Source organism: Oncorhynchus keta, chromosome 35 (assembly GCF_023373465.1).
Source record: "Oncorhynchus keta strain PuntledgeMale-10-30-2019 chromosome 35, Oket_V2, whole genome shotgun sequence".
Classification (NCBI taxonomy): Eukaryota; Metazoa; Chordata; class Actinopteri; order Salmoniformes; family Salmonidae; genus Oncorhynchus; species Oncorhynchus keta.
The window spans coordinates 47,451,673-47,468,325 of record NC_068455.1 but is presented as its reverse complement, the minus strand read 5'-3'; the positions used below and the strand labels follow the sequence as shown (position 1 = coordinate 47,468,325).

At 41.6% G+C, this 16,653-nt stretch overlaps 1 protein-coding gene across 2 annotated transcripts in view; it reads left to right on the top strand.

Annotated features, from left to right (window-relative positions):
* si:dkey-16j16.4 (uncharacterized) overlaps positions 1 to 16,653 on the top strand; it is a 70,789-nt gene that overhangs the window by 49,277 nt on the left and 4,859 nt on the right. The window contains exons 4-5 of one of the 2 annotated variants that reach the window (XR_004822373.2): positions 5,448 to 5,501; positions 16,135 to 16,223. Coding sequence is in view for 1 of the 2 variants with exons in the window: in XM_035752760.2 (XP_035608653.1) it covers positions 5,448 to 5,501 (54 nt within the window). In the remaining variant the exon portion in view is untranslated. The remainder of the gene's footprint in view (positions 1 to 5,447; positions 5,502 to 16,134; positions 16,224 to 16,653) is intronic. The other variant, XM_035752760.2, reaches the window with a different exon arrangement.

Sequence of the window (16,653 nt, the reverse complement as noted above, 5' to 3'; positions counted from 1 at the left end):
TACTTGTTCCCCGTAATGAAAACAGATAATGTTTTTAGAATACGTTAACTTCTTGTTCGAATCCACTGGCGTTACCTAACCAAAAATCAATACTCGGGAAAACAATCACAACCTTTCATGGTTCAACTATTCTTACCTATTTTATAGTCCAACATAGCCCAATGGAATGCCTAGCAATTCCATTGCTAGCTGTAGCATCTTTTCAGACTATCCTTACGATATTCAGCTCCTTTAAAAAAAAAATATTTGGAACTTTTAGCCACTTTTGAAAAGTAACTAAAAGCTATAATGCACACAATTTCCCTCTAAATGCCACAACCCATTTTCTCTGTTTAAATTTGAGGAACGGTGTTGTCAACGTAAAATGACGCCGCAAGTCAGCCTGCCTCTGTAAAATATATATTCCCTATTCAGATTGAGTTCTGCTTTAAATTCTATCAACAAAGTAAAACCAACCAAACTTCTCAACTTTCTATACCCTAACATTTAAACGTACCATGTTCTGTGCTAAATTTATCGTATGTCAGTCGATTCATAAAAAAATATATCATCCTGGTGGCACAAAACTGTATCATATCTCTCCGTTATTCCCTACATTTAACCAGGTTTAGGTGACTTTCTCTTCTATGATACATTTATTTAAATACGACTCCCATCTCAATACATTATTCTAGCAGATCATTTTGGGCAAAATAGCTTATTTCATCGAAATTGTCTCGCCATTATTTTTGAATGAATTCTTCTTTCAATTCAATCTAAAACAACATATTAAACGTTCAGTTCATATCTTATACAAACACTAGCGACCATATTTTTTCAGACAAAACATACAAATAGATGAATTACAATCTAAAATCAATTTTAGTCTATCGGTTTCAAAGCTGAAATACGAACCTTTAGTGTCCCGCTATTGAAATGATTGAGTTTCCCCGCCAAATAACTATATTATTATAATTATCTGTAGTCGCCAACTTCGACACCGAGAATTCTCAGAAAATCGTCCTAATTTAAAACCCTTCCTGACTATTTTAGTAATATCAGCTCTATTCAGGTTCTTTGTCTGAGTCAGATTTTGGACTCCTCCCTTCCATTCTCTTTGTTCTCCTATAATGGTAATCTCCCGTTAGTTCCGGGACCTCTTTGGATTTCTATTTGTGTTTTCTCCTTTATGGAAACCTTATCAATAGCTTTGACTGTTGAATCAGATATTAGGTCTTACCTATACAATTATAAGCCCAGGGGTCATAAATCCCTAGTTAATATCTTATTTTCCGGTTGTGTCAGAGGGATTTTAAAGAACGCTAATAATCGTTATCTCACGCCACTATTTCTTAGGCTTCCCTCTCGCATGGAACCTCTTGTCTATTGTCTCTTCTCTAGATTTTGGTTTTCCCTCTCCTCCTCATTTGGATATTTCAGTACTATTTGTTGAATCGGAACGATTATCAATACTCCCACAATTCAAATGACCATTCCAGTTATCTTGACCGCATAGCATTCCCTTCCTGCCTCCCCACGCCTAGTTAATATCTTATTTGTACAAGATCACCGTCCTATCCCCCAGCACCTATTTAATATCCCGTCTTAATCCCGGGCGAATATGCCTCTCATGATTGTCTGTGTATATATTTCTATGACCTATGTAAGTGTATTTTGCGTTACACAGTTATTTTAGTTGCTCTTCTGTCTGACTATGTGTGTGTCTCTTTAATGATAATCAATGTGTATGGGATTCTATATGTATTTCTCCTTTCTAGAAACTTCGTCAATAGATTTGACTTTTGATCAGACATTACATTTCACCCGTAGGATATTCTCATTGGGACTTTCAACGTTAATATCTCATATCTCACTACTCTAGACTACATTTCCCTCTCCTCCTCTTTAGATATTAATTTCTTTCAGCATTGTACAGGTTCAATTTTTTTTGTTCGCCTAGAATTACCCTGCCTTCTCACCAAGTCTAATTTATCCTCACCTGTTTTAATATATCTATCTGCTACTTCTTCATAGTCAGACTACTTCCCATATACAGATAGACTACGCAGGTTAAAACTTTATTTAGGTATGTCTTTTGAATTAATGGCTATCCTATTTGTACAGAACGACCGTCCTATCAAACAATACGTACTATATCTCTCCTTAATAACCTTCCGGCTTGCAAAACCAGGATTTATTAAGCTCTAGTTTATTTATGGTAGTGCACCTTACCACAGGTCAATTTCAGACCTGTTTCCTTCCTATCTATTTTGGTGAAAACACAAAGTAGAAACCCATTGTATTTGTTCAGAATATTCAAGCACCTATAATTGATTACATCCAAACTCCTTTAGAACATTAAATAAAAAATATTCCAAATAATTCCTCCCAAATTCGAGAATAAAGGCTACTGACCTTGCCGCCGACTGGGAAAAGCACTGTTCGTTGGATCTAGTCACCGTCCCTGTCGGTCTGGGGTGTACACCGGCCTGGACTTTTCACCCTCAATTTAGAGGCCAGGTCTTAAATAACGGGACCCGGCCTGCTCGTGCACGATTTTTCGGCGTACGACCTTCAGATGGCAGGGACGGATATTTAGATCCGGTTCGAAGGACCAATTGTTACAGGAATTAAATTCCTCTGTTTTAATGCCCAATTAAAATCAAACACTCTGTCAATTCATAAGGATTTGTATGACCCTTATTTGTATAAAATGGACAGAGCCCAGTCTTAAAGTCAACCAGCAGCATTTATTCACGAGAGTACTGCTCCTTACACATTTTACCACAGGTTATAAACTGAAAATGACGTCATTAGTTTTAGTACCAGCCCGTGTCATCTCCGCTCTAGTACAATGGCTGTATGGTTCTCACATCGTCTCTCCCTATTAAGATGATATATGACCGAGCCTAGGCCAGCTGGTGTAGATAAGCCTTCTCGCCAGTCTTGACCCCACTGTCAACAAGGCAGGTCCTACAGGCCCTAGTTTTGTACTGTATATATGTGGTAGTGGTGGACTAGGGGCCTGAGGGCACACAGTCTGTGAATGTATTGTAATGTTTTTAAAATGGTTTAAACTGCCTTAATTTTGCTGGACCCCATGAAGAGCATCAGCAGCTAATGGGGATCCATACTAAATTCAAATACAAATGCTAGCTCCCTATTAAGGATATTTCAGCAAGCATTGATGTTGGCAATTGACGATCATGTATGCTGCAATTTGCTCAGCAATTCATAAGGTACCCGGTTTAGATACGCTGTTTTATTTTCTTCTGTCTACTCAGAATGCTCAGGCAGCCCATTGCTACTGTCAAAAGTTCCATGCAGGATATTTTTCAATGTCACACAAATATGAGGTGTGCAAAAATAATAAATGTGACATTACGCAGACGCTTTTATCCAAAGCAACAGTATGCATGCATTCATTTTCCGTTCGTGGTCCCAGGAATCGAACCCACAAAAATTGTAGACTCCACCACTGCTTTACCCTAGGTAGCAGATTATCAAATAGCAGATTATGTGTGGATAAATGGATATAGGCCTATGTGTTCCTCTAGGCTGTACTCTGAGGTTGCTGGGCACGCTCCACTATTGATAGGTCTACGTTTTTAGAAAATACAATTAATTATACCTCCTAGGCTACAACACAGTGCAATAAGTAATTTATTGTTCGGACACAATTTTTGTAATTTATTGTTAGGACACAATTATTTTCTCGGCTGTAAACTGCAGTGATGAAAGGCTCATTTTAATAACCACTCAAATGTCCGTTTGTGTTTCATGACACAATAAAGCCCTGATTATATCCAACCATTTGGATCAGTTATGGGTTTATTTTTGACAGTTTACAAGGTCCAGAAAATTACATTAGGCCACTCATATGGCATATTTTGTCAGGATGTATTGGCGTTTACAGATAGGCCTACCATAGATAAATAGGCTGTAGCCTATGACACTGAGAAGTGAGACACTGAGAAGTGCTGTCTGTCGTGGATCATGTATCCCAAGTCATCCTATAATTAACGTGGCCACCAGCATACTGTATGACTAAAAATTGCAAATGCCATTATATTAAGCCAGGATTGGCCGAAGGGGCCAGATATGCTGAAGTAGACTCGGCCCAATTACCATTAGCCGGAAGCCAGAGTAATATGATTCTGCCTAACTCGGGAAGAGCTCGGCCCGTATGAAGCCCCCCCGAGTCCGAGTCGATGCCGAGTCCCCTGAGTCTCAAACGGAATAGGCCCGAACCCACCGTGTCGACTGGGAAGTGGATAAAAAAACATGGGCGTGGGCTCTGTTTCAAAATATTGCTGTTTTGTGTGTTTTTTTTATTTTATTCTGTTATATTCCATTATATTCTTACTATGAAATATGTGTGTCTTGTCTGTTTAATTAATAAAATAAGGAATTATTGATTTCATTTGCATGGCGCAGCCATGTATTATATAGGCTGCATAGACCAGTAATGTAATTAAACTCAAAACATACTATTCTATTCTTTTGCAAATGGATCTTAGGACCTGCGTAAACAAATGAATAATTGGGTTTATTTGTGATTGTGTATATTCAATGGATCTATTCAAATAGAAGCCTACCCACATTGTCCCATGTCTGCTCCTACTCCTGAACTTGCTGGCATGTGCATGGGAGGTAAAAAAAAGGCTTATCCTGGCAAGAATGTGGTAAAGTTGGACTGTATGAATTGGGTTCTTAAAAATGTTGCCTGATTTGTGAAAGAAGTATAGGAAACGATTGTCATTGCAAACCGTTTGTGTGCCACAAATGATCGGTCTGTCAGAAATGCACCTTGAAAAAAATCGGAATATTCTTTGTTGTCCTCAAATGACAGAAATGCATATAAGGTTTCAGGGGTGACACAGAGCACATTTTAAGGGCTATTTAATGATAGTCACCATACTTTCAACTACTAAGCGGACTGTACTCACATTGTTGTTAAGGGGGTCTCCAAACCAACTCTCCCTCATTCCACAACAGCAGGAGTCTTGCGTTTCCATTCTACTCCCCTCTTCCAAAGAGCCCCGTTCCTCTTCAAAAGCACCAGTCTCCTACCTCCCTCCAGACAATTCTGGGTGGACTGGGAAGGAGTCTTTGACAGGATGTAACATAAGCTTCATTGACTGGCTTGTTTGGTTTAGCAGCAGCTGCACTCCAGTCACTTTCCTGATTATAATTCTTAATTGACCCACAATGGTCTGTTGCTGTGACATCAACAAACATTAATTTACTTCTCACTCATGAAACACACTGGCTGCTCTTTGAGGACTAAACATCCCCCTAGTTGTGAAGTTTAAACTGCATTCTTTGTATGAAATGTGTTATACAAATAAATGCATTATTATTATTCAGTGGTGTTTTGAAATGAGTCAATGTTAGTATGCTGAGGGATGAAGTTGGTCCCTAGAGGTATCTTTGCTAAATCAGTCTTTCTCCTTGGTTCCCCTCAGAAAATGCTCCTGAAAAATAACTGTGGTGGGAAAACACGGACCATAAAGATCCGGGTAAGTTTACATTAATCTGCAATTTCACTTTATTGTACAGAAAAACACTCATATAATCCCAAATACACACTAAACCACTCACAAAATATATTTCCATACAATCATTTTCATGTGAGTAAAGTATATTTAGGTTAATAAAATACTCAAGACAGGCCTAATAGGAATCAGCATGATTGTCAATAAACTTTCCTATATGTCGACAAAACAAAATACGCTAGACGGGTGGATAATCATTTGCCAGTCAAATGGATCAAGCAAACAAATGGCTGTGTAAATGCTTTTTTTGCACGATTGTTGATAGAATACCCATAATGTCTCAGTAAACTACAGTCACGTGACACTGTGTTGCGTGGTCCTCCTACTAGGACTTGGAAAAGCATTCACAGTTTAGAGAAGGTGCACGATGATGAGCTTGATGCTCATTTCTCATGAAGATATTTATATATAAATATCTTAATTTGTATGATGTGGACATGATGATCAGTGCTAGGCTAATCTCATGTACCCTCTGCACTGTACCTGCGAGCCGTAGGATAGAGCACATGTGCCAGGACCAGAGTGGGCGAATGTGTTGTTATCACAAGACTTTCTGTGGCAAAAAAAAAAAAGAAAAGTTATACGACAAAGTGCTTTTTATGTGCACTACATCATTACGCACAGCTTTTTATCCACAACAAGCCAGTTTGATGGAAACACACCTTCGCGGGTAAAATGTATATAATTTGAATGCAAGTATTTGATAAATCGCTTGAAAATATTTCAACAGATGGATGGAAACCTAGCTACAGACATTGTCACACTCCTTTTGGGCCTTTAATGAATGGAAACTCAATTGCATGACTCAATTACTTACACACACACACACACACACACACACACACACACACACACACACACGCACGCACGCACGCACGCACGCACACACACACACACACACACACACACACACACACACACACACACACACACACACACACACACACACAAACAGGGTTGGGCTCAATTAGAATTGAATGCAGTCAATTCAGGAAGTGCTTTGAATTTAACATTCAGAAATGTAAAAACATTTGAAATACATAGATTTTTAAATTGTAATTTTTAAATTTCCAGGAAATTGACTGCCTTCAATTCTAATTGAGCCCAACCCTGACACACACACACACACACACACACACACACACACACACACACACACACACACACACACACACACACACACACACACACACACACACACACACACACACACACACACACACACACACACACACACAGTCCTTATCCTTTCAAGCTGAGCCACAATACCAAGACAAGATGGCCGTGTCCATTACAGTAGAGATAAGGCTGAAGGGTCATGCAGCCTTTTTGGGTAAGCCTCTAAGAGCTTTACACACTTGGATTGCACAATATTTGCCCATTATTTTTTTTAACTCTTCAAGCTCTCTCAAGTTGGTTGTTGATCATTGCTAGGAGCCATTTTCAAGTCTTGCCATAGATTTTCAAGGCGATTTAAGTTAAAACTGTAACTAGCCCGCCCAGGAACATTCGTTGTTGTCTTGGTAAGCAACTCCAGTGTATATTTGGCCTTATGTTTTAAGTTATTTTGCTGCTGAAAGGTTAATTTGTCTCCCAGTGTCGGTTGGAAAGCAGACTGAACCAGGTTTTTCTCTCGGATTTGTCTGTGCTTAGCTCTATTCTGTTTATTTTTATCTTGAAAAAAGAATTCCCTAGTCCTTGCCGATGAAGGGCATAACCATAACATGATGAAGCCACGACCATGCTTGAAAATATGAAGAGTGATGCTCAGTGACGTGATGTGTTAGATTTGCCCCAAACATATTGCTTGGTATTCATGACATAATGTTAATTTCTTTGCCACATTTTGTGCAGTATTACTTTAGTGCCTTATTGCAAACGGGATGGATGTTTTAGAATATTTTTATTCTCTACCAACATACTTCTTTTCACTCTGTCATTTAGGTCAGTATTGTGAAGTAACTACAATGTTGTTGATCCATCCTCAGTTTTCTCCTTATCACAGCCATTAAACACTAACTGTTTAAAAATCACCATTTCCTTCCTCTCCGGCAACTGTTGGGAAGGATGCCTGTATCTTTGTAGTGACTGGGGTCTATCCACCTGACAAGTGTGGCATATCAAGAAGCCGATTAAACAGCATGATTATTACACAGGTGCACCTTATTTATTGTCCACCTGCTGGGGACAATAAAAGGCCACTCTAATATGTGCAGTTTTGGAGCATGCAATTGGCATGCTGACTGCAAGAATGTCCACCAGAGCTGTTGCGAGAGAATTTCATGTTAATTGCTCTACCATAAGCAGACTTCAACGTTGTTTTAGAGAACTTGGCAGTACGTCCAACCGGCCTCACAACCGCAGACCCCGTGTAACCACACCAGCCCATTACCTCCACATCCGGCTTCTTCACCTGTGGTATCATCGGAGACCAGCTACCCAGACAGCTGATGAAACTGTGGGTTTGCACAACCAAATCATTTCTGCACAAACTGTCATCTGCATGCTCGTCGTCCTCACCAGGGTCTTGACCTGACTGCAGTTTGGTGTCGTAACCGATTTCAGTGGGCAAATGCTCACCTTCGATGGCCACTGGCACGCTGGAGTAATGTGCTCTTCATGGATTAATCCTGGTTTCAACTGTACCAGGCAGATTGCAGACAGCGTGTATGGCGTAACGTGTGCGAGTGGTTTGCTGATGTCAACGTTGTGAACAGAGTGCCCCACTCGTGGCGGTGGGGTTATGGTATGGGCTAGTAACGGACAAGGAACACAATTGCATTTTATCCATAGCAATTTGAATGCATAGAGATACCGTGATGAGATCCTGAGGCCCATTCATCCAGCGCCATCACCTCATGTTTCAGCATAATAATGCACAGCCCCGTATTGCAAGGATCTGTACACAATTCCTGGAAACTAAAAATTCTTCCATGGCCTGCATACTCACCAGGCATGTCATCCATTAAGCATGTTTGGGATGCTCTGGATTGACATGTACGACAGCGTGTTCCAATTCCTGCCAATGTCCAGCAACTTCGCACAGGCATTGAAGAGGAGTGGAACACCATTCCACAGGCCACAATCAACAGCCGTATCAACTCTATGTGAAGGAGATGTGTTGGGCTGCATGATGCAAATGGTGGTCACACTAGATACTGACTGGTTTTCTGATCTTACGCCCCTACCTTTTTCTAAGGTATCTGTAACCAACAATTGCATATTTGTATTCCCACTGATGTGAAATCCATAGATTAGATGCTCATTTATTTATTTCAATTGACAGATGACCTTACATGAACTGTAACTCAGTAAAATCTTTGAAGTTCGTTGCGTTTTATATTTTTGTTCAGTGTAATAACTTCACCATGCTCAAAGGGATATTCAGTGTCTGCTTTTTTCTTTCTTTCTACCCATCTAATAATAGATGTGTGCCAGGCATTGGAAAACCACTCTGGTCGTTGTGATTGAATCTGTGCTTGAAATTCACTACTTGACTGAGAGACCTTACAAATATCCGTATGTTTTTATTGATTTATTTCACCTTTATTTTACCAGGTCGGCAAGTTGAGAACAAGTTCTCATTTACAATTGCGACCTGATGTGTGTGGTACAGAGATGGGGTAATTCAAAATCATGTTATCCAATATTATTTCACACAGAGTGAGTCCATGTAACTTGACTTGTTAAGCACATTTGTTACTCCAGAATGTATTTAAGCTTGCCCAAAACAAAGTGGTTAAATACTTATTGACTCAAGACATTTCAGCTTTACATTTTTTATTAATTTGTAAAATTTTCTCAAAACAGAATTCCACTTAACACAACACGATGTGGAAAAAGTGTGAATACTTTCTGAAGGCACAGTACTTTATATCATCGCTGGGAGTTTACCATTCAGTTTATCTCTGAACCAAAGAAACCAAGGGTTTCTTTAAAGCAAGTGGCACTACACTTAAATGTTTTCCTTCAATGGGTCATCATTTTCTTACAATGGCTCAGGGAGATGCAAACTATATACGCTAGCTCTATGATCTCAAACCATTGAGGTACATTTTGGGAGAGCGACATGTGTGACTAGCAGGACAAGTGTGTGTGTGTGTGTGGTCCCTGGGTTGTGTAAAGGGTGGGTGGAGGCTGGTTGGGCAGCTCGAGTGGAGGTGAAGGCACCTGGTCATTTTGGCACAAATCAGGACAGTCCAGAAGGATGCACAGAGTGTGGCGGGAAAGTGACGCTACTGTCTGTGTGGGTTACTATAAGCTGTGGCCCACTGCATACACACACTTATGCGCACAGACACACCATTGTGGTTGGCAAGCACACACACACACACACACACACACACACACACACACACACACACACACACACACACACACACACACACACACACACACACACACACACACACACACACACACACACACACAGTTAATGCAGAATACAAATAATAATCACGTATAGGTATACACACACAGCTTCAGAATGGCTGCATGCATAAGCTACCCCTTTCCATATAGTTGAATACTACTTTCGTCGTCTTTAAGCGTTGACTGAAATATGTAACTGAGGCTCATCTTTCAAAGTGGTGGAAGAAGAGTTGAGATGGAGGAGGAGTGTGTGTGGTTGCCCTGTGGTTATCATCAGGGATGAAATGACTTTCCATTTTTTGCCAACCGGCTGCTCTCTGTTGTGTTCCTGTGCTACATACAGTGCCTTGCGAAAGTATTCGGCCCCCTTGAACTTTGCGACCTTTTGCCACATTTCAGGCTTCAAACATAAAGATATAAAACTGTATTTTTTTGTGAAGAATCAACAACAAGTGGGACACAATCATGAAGTGGAACGACATTTATTGGATATTTCAAACTTTTTTAACAAATCAAAAATGGAAAAATTGGGCGTGCAAAATGATTCAGCCCCTTTACTTTCAGTGCAGCAAACTATCTCCAGACGTTCAGTGAGGATCTCTGAATGATCCAATGTTGACCTAAATGACTAATGATTATAAATACAATCCACCTGTGTGTAATCAAGTCTCCGTATAAATGCACCTGCACTGTGATAGTCTCAGAGGTCCGTTAAAAGCGCAGAGAGGATCATGAAGAACAAGGAACACACCAGGCAGGTCCGAGATACTGTTGTGAAGAAGTTTAAAGCTGGATTTGGATACAAAAAGATTTCCCAAGCTTTAAACATCCCAAGGAGCACTGTGCAAGCGATAATATTGAAATGGAAGGAGTATCAGACCACTGCAAATCTACCAAGACCTGGCCGTCCCTCTAAACTTTCAGCTCATACAAGGAGAAGACTGATCAGAGATGCAGCCAAGAGGCCCATGATCACTCTGGATGAACTGCAGAGATCTACAGCTGAGGTGGGAGACTCTGTCCATAGGACAACAATCAGTCGTATATTGCACAAATCTGGCCTTTATGGAAGAGTGGCAAGAAGAAAGCCATTTCTTAAAGATATCCATAAAAAGTGTTGTTTAAAGTTTGCCACAAGCCACCTGGGAGACACACCAAACATGTGGAAGAAGGTGCTCTGGTCAGATGAAACCAAAATGGAACTTTTTGGCAACAATGCAAAACGTTATGTTTGGCGTAAAAGCAACACAGCTAATCACCCTGAACACACCATCCCCACTGTCAAACATGGTGGTGGCAGCATCATGGTTTGGGCCTGCTTTTCTTCAGCAGGGACAGGGAAGATGGTTAAAATTGATGGGAAGATGGATGGAGCCAAATACAGGACCATTCTGGAAGAAAACCTGATGGAGTCTGCAAAAGACCTGAGACTGGGACAGAGATTTGTCTTCCAACAAGACAATGATCCAAAACATAAAGCAAAATCTACAATGGAATGGTTCAAAAATAAACATATCCAGGTGTTAGAATGGCCAAGTCAAAGTCCAGACCTGAATCCAATCGAGAATCTGTGGAAAGAACTGAAAACTGCTGTTCACAAATACTCTCCATCCAACCTCACTGAGCTCAAGCTGTTTTGCCAGGAGGAATGGGAAAAAATGTCAGTCTCTCGATGTGCAAAACTGATCGAGACATACCCCAAGCGACTTACAGCTGTCATCGCAGCAAAAGGTGGCGCTACAAAGTATTAACTTAAGGGGGCTGAATAATTTTGCACGCCCAATTTTTCAGTTTTTGATTTGTTAAAAAAGTTTGAAATATCCAATAAATGTCGTTCCACTTCATGATTGTGTCCCACTTGTTGTTGATTCTTCACAAAAAAAATACAGTTTTATATGTTTATGTTTGAAGCCTGAAATGTGGCAAAAGGTCGCAAAGTTCAAGGGGGCCGAATACTTTCGCAAGGCACTGTATATGTTTATTATCTCCTCCTCTCGTAGTTAAACATTTTTTAAAAAATAATTACTTGTGGTCCTTGGGTATTTTCCAGGCACATCATTTTCTAGTACAGTAAGGAGATCTCTCTCTTGTTATCCCGTATTTCAATATTCTTTCTCTTCACAGCACTCTCTCGCCCTCCTCCCTCCCCAGCTTGCTCTCCTTGTTTACTCTCCCCTTCAACTTCCACTACATGTCTCCTTTTCCCCTTTCTCCTTGCCTCTGTATTTCTCTCTTGCTCTTTCACCCTTGTCTTTTTTCTCCCTCAACTTCATTATCCCCCTCTTTTTCCTGGCAAGGGTCCAGGAGAGACACTAGATATATATGCAGGGATGGTAGTTGTTAGAGGGAAATGATTTGTGGATGTAGTAAGGAGTAGGAAAACAAGAAAAAACCCTGCTCCTGTCTATTCCTGAAACTTCCTCTCTGGGGTGGGAGAGTGTAGGAGGTGGGAGGTGGAGGAGAGAGATCCTTCCCAGGGATGGAGCCGCCAAAGCGTCTGGTTTCAAATCAAATCAAAATGTACTGCCACATGCGCTAAATACAAGTGTAGACCTTAGTGTAGACTTACAAGCCCTTTACCAACAGTGCAGTTCAAGAAGAGTTAAGAACATATTTACCAAATAAACTGAAGTAAAAAATAATAAAAAGTAACACAAAATAACAACGGGGCTATATACAGGGGGTACCGGTCCTGAGTCAATGTTCAGGGGTACAGGTTAGTCAAGGTAATTTGTACATGTAGGTTGGGGTGAAGGGACTATGCAAAGATAATAAACAGCGCGTAGCAGCAGTGTACAAAACAAATGGGGGGTGGGGAGGGGGGTGTCAATGTAAATAGTCCGGTGGCCATTTGATTAATTGTTCAGCAGTCTTATGGCTTGGGGGTAGAAGCTGTTAAGGAGCCTTTTGGTCCTAGTCTTGGCGCTCTAATGCTGCTTGCCGTGCGGTAGCAGAGAAAACAGACTATGATTTGGGTGACTGTAGTCTCTGACACTTTTTTGGGCTTTTCTTCGTATATAGGTCCTGGATGGCAGGAAGCTTGGACCCAGTGATGTACTGGACCGTACACACTACCCTCTGTAGCGCCTTATGGTCAGGGTGCTCTTGATGTTGCAGGTGTAGAACTTTTTGAGGATTTGGGGACCCATGCCAAATCTTTGTCTCCTGAGGGGGAAAAGGTGTTGTCGTGCCCTCTTCACGACTGTCTTGGTGTGTTTGGACCATGATAGTTTGTTGGTAATGTGGACACCAAGGAACTTGAAACTCTCGACCCGCTCCACTACAGCCCCGTCAATGTGAATGGTGTCCTGTTCGGCCCGTCTTTTCCTGTAGTCCACAATCAGCTCCTTTGTCTTGCTCACATTGAGGGAGAGGTTGTTGTCCTGGCACCACACTGCCAGGTTTCTTACCTCCTCCCTATAGGCTGTCTCATCGTTGTCGGTGATTAGGCCTACCACTGTTGTGTCTTCCGTAAACTTAATGGTGTTGGAGTCATGTTTGACCACACCATCGTGGGTGAACAGGGAGTACAGGAGGGGACTAATTACACATCCCTGAGGGGCCCCAGTGTTGAGGATCAGCGTGGCAGATGTGTTGTTGCCTACCATTACCACCTGGGGTCGGTCCGTCAGGAAGTCCAGGATCCAGTTGCAAAGGGAGGTGTTTAGTTCCAGGGTCCTTAGCTTAGTGATGAGCTTCGAGGGCACTATGGTGTCAGTATTACAGACTCGGTCATGGAGAGTTTGAAAATGTCAGTGAAGACACTTGCCAGTTGGTCCACGCATGCTTTGAGTACACGTCCTGGTAATCCACCTGGCCCCTCTGTTGACCTGTTTAAAGTTCTTGCTCACATTGGCTACCAAGAGCGTTATCACACAGTCATCTAGAACAGCTGGTGCTCCCGTGCACGCTTCAGTGTTGCTTGCCTCGAAGCGAGCATAAAAAGGCATTTAACTCGTCTGGTAGGCTCCCGTCACTGGGCAGCTCGCGTCTGGTTTTCACTTTGTAGTCCCTAATAGTTTTCAAGCCCTCCCACATCTGACGAGTGTCAGAGCTGGTGTAGTAGGATTCAATCTTAATCCTGTATTGACGCTTTGCTTGTTTGATGGTTCGTCTGAGGGCATAGCGGGATTTCTGATAAGCATCTGGATTTGTGTCCCACTCCTTGAAAGCGGCAACTCTAGCCTTTAGCTCGATGCAGGTGTTGCCTGTAATCCATGGCTTCTGGTTGGGATATGTACGTATGGTCACTGTGGGGACAACGTCGTCGATGCACTTATTTATGCAGCCGATGACTGAGGTGGTATACTCCTCAATGCCATTGGATGAATCCCAGAACATATTCCAGTCTGTATTTGGAAAACAGTCCTGTAGCGTAGCATCCGTGTCATCTAACCACTTCCGTATTGAGTCACTGGTACTTCCTGCTTTTGTTTTAGCTTGTAAGCAGGAATCAGGAGGATAGAATTATGGTCCGATTAGCCAAATGGGGGGTGGTGGGGGGGGGGGTGGGGGGCTGTGTTTGCATCTCTGTGTGTGGAGTATAGGTGGCCTATTTTTTTTATCCTCTAGTTGCACATGTGACGTGACATGCTGCCAGAAATGAGGTGAAACGGATTTAAGTTTGCCTGCATTAAAGTCCCCGGCCACTAGGAGCGCCGCTTCTGGATGAGCATTTTCTTGTTTACTTATGACCTTTATAGAGTTGGTTGAGTGTGGTCTTAGTGCCAGCATCAGTCTGTGGTGGTAAATAGACAGCTACGAATAATATAGATGAGAGCTCTCTTGGTAGATAGTGTGGTCTACAGCTTATCATGAGGTACTCTACCTCAGATGAGCAATACCTCGAGACTTCTTTAACCTGTTAGTCCACTAGGGGCATTATTTCATTTTTGGATAAAAAGACGTGCCCATTTTAAGCGCAATATTTTGTCACGAAAAGATGCTCGACTATGCTTGGAATTGATAGTTTTGGAAAGAAGACACTCTGACGTTTCCAGAACTGCAAAGATTTTCTCTGTGAGTGCCGTTGAACAAAAGCTTCAGGCAAAACCAAGATGTTTGAGCGCCCAGGAAATGAACAGGATTTCTGAAGCTACGTTTTCCATGATCGCCTTATATGGCTGTGAATGCGGCAGGAATGAACGGACACTTTCTATCGTTTCCCCAAGGTGTCTGCAGCATTGTGACGTATTTGTAGGCATATCATTGGAAGATTGACCATAAGAGACTACAATTGCCAAGTGTCCCGCACGGTGTCTGCGTGGAAATTGGTGCGCAAAAGTCAGCTACCAGTATTTTTCCATCCGAATCAGAGAAGAATGCAGGCTTCCAGGGACGGCATTTCAATTAAGAGATATATGACAAAACACCTTGAGGATTGATTCAAACAACGTTTTCCATGTTTCAGTCGATATTATGGAGTTAATTCGGAAAAAAGTTTGACGTGTAGGTGACTGAATTTTCGGTTAGTTTCGGTAGCCAAATGCATAGTAACAAAACGGAACATTGTGTCCTACACAAGAATCTTTCAGGAAAAACTGGACATCTGCTATGTAACTGAGAGTCTCCTCATTGAAACATCTGAAGTTCTTCAAAGGTAAATTATTTTCTTTGATCCCTTTGCTGGTTTTTGTGAATATGTTGCGTGCTAAATGCTAACGCTAAATGCTAAGCAAGCTATCACCACTCTTACACAAATTATTGATTTTCTCTGGTTCTAAAGCATATTTTGAAAATCTGAGACGACAGGATTGTTAAGAAAAGGATAAGCTTGAGAGCAGGCATATTTATTTAATTTCATTTGCGATTTTTAGAAATCGCTAACGTTGCGTTATGGTAATGAGCTTGAGGCTGTAGTAACGCGACCGCATGCGGGATGGGGCGGACTATGAGGTTAATATTAGACATTGCGCACCAGCTGTTATTGACAAAAGACATACACCCCCACCCCTCGTCCTACCAGACGTAGCTTCTCTGTTCTGCCGGTGCATGGAAAATTCCGCCAGCTCTATATTATCTGTATTGTCGTTCAGCCACGACTCTGTGAAACATAAGATATTACAGTTTTTAATGTCCCGTTTGTAGGATAATCTTGATCGTCAGTTATTTTCCAATGATTGCACGTTAGATAAATAGAACAGATGGCAGTGGGAGTTAACTCGCTCGCCTACGAATTCTCAGAAGGCCCGACCTCCGCACTCTTTTTCTCCGTCTTTTCTTCAAGCAAATGGCGGGGATTTGGGCATGATCCCTGGAAAGCAGTATATCCTTCTCATCGGACTCGTTAAAGGAAAAAGCTTCTTCCAGTTTGAGGTGAGTAATCGCTGTTCTGATGTCCAGAAGTTATTTTCGGTCATAAGAGACAGTAACAGCAACATTATGTACAAAATAAATAAAAACATAAGTTACAAACAACGCAATAAAAAAATAAAAAAAATAGCACAGTTGGTTAGGAGCATGTAAAACGTCAGACATTCTCTCTGGCGGCATTTTTAGCCCCCGAAGGGGGTGGGGGAGAGGGAGGGAGTGGAAGAGTGAGTTGGAGACCAGGGCATTTGGAGACTTGAGACTTACGACAACTCCTTGTGTCCTTCTACATATAACGTTATCGTGCTAGCTAGCAATTTGTCTGATTTTGATCAAGGCTCAGGTCAGCATGTGTGAGTGAAGAGGAGACATAAATTACAGCGTTTTTAGAGCCGCTGATCAGAACAACTTACCTTGAGGTATTGTAGAGCAGACC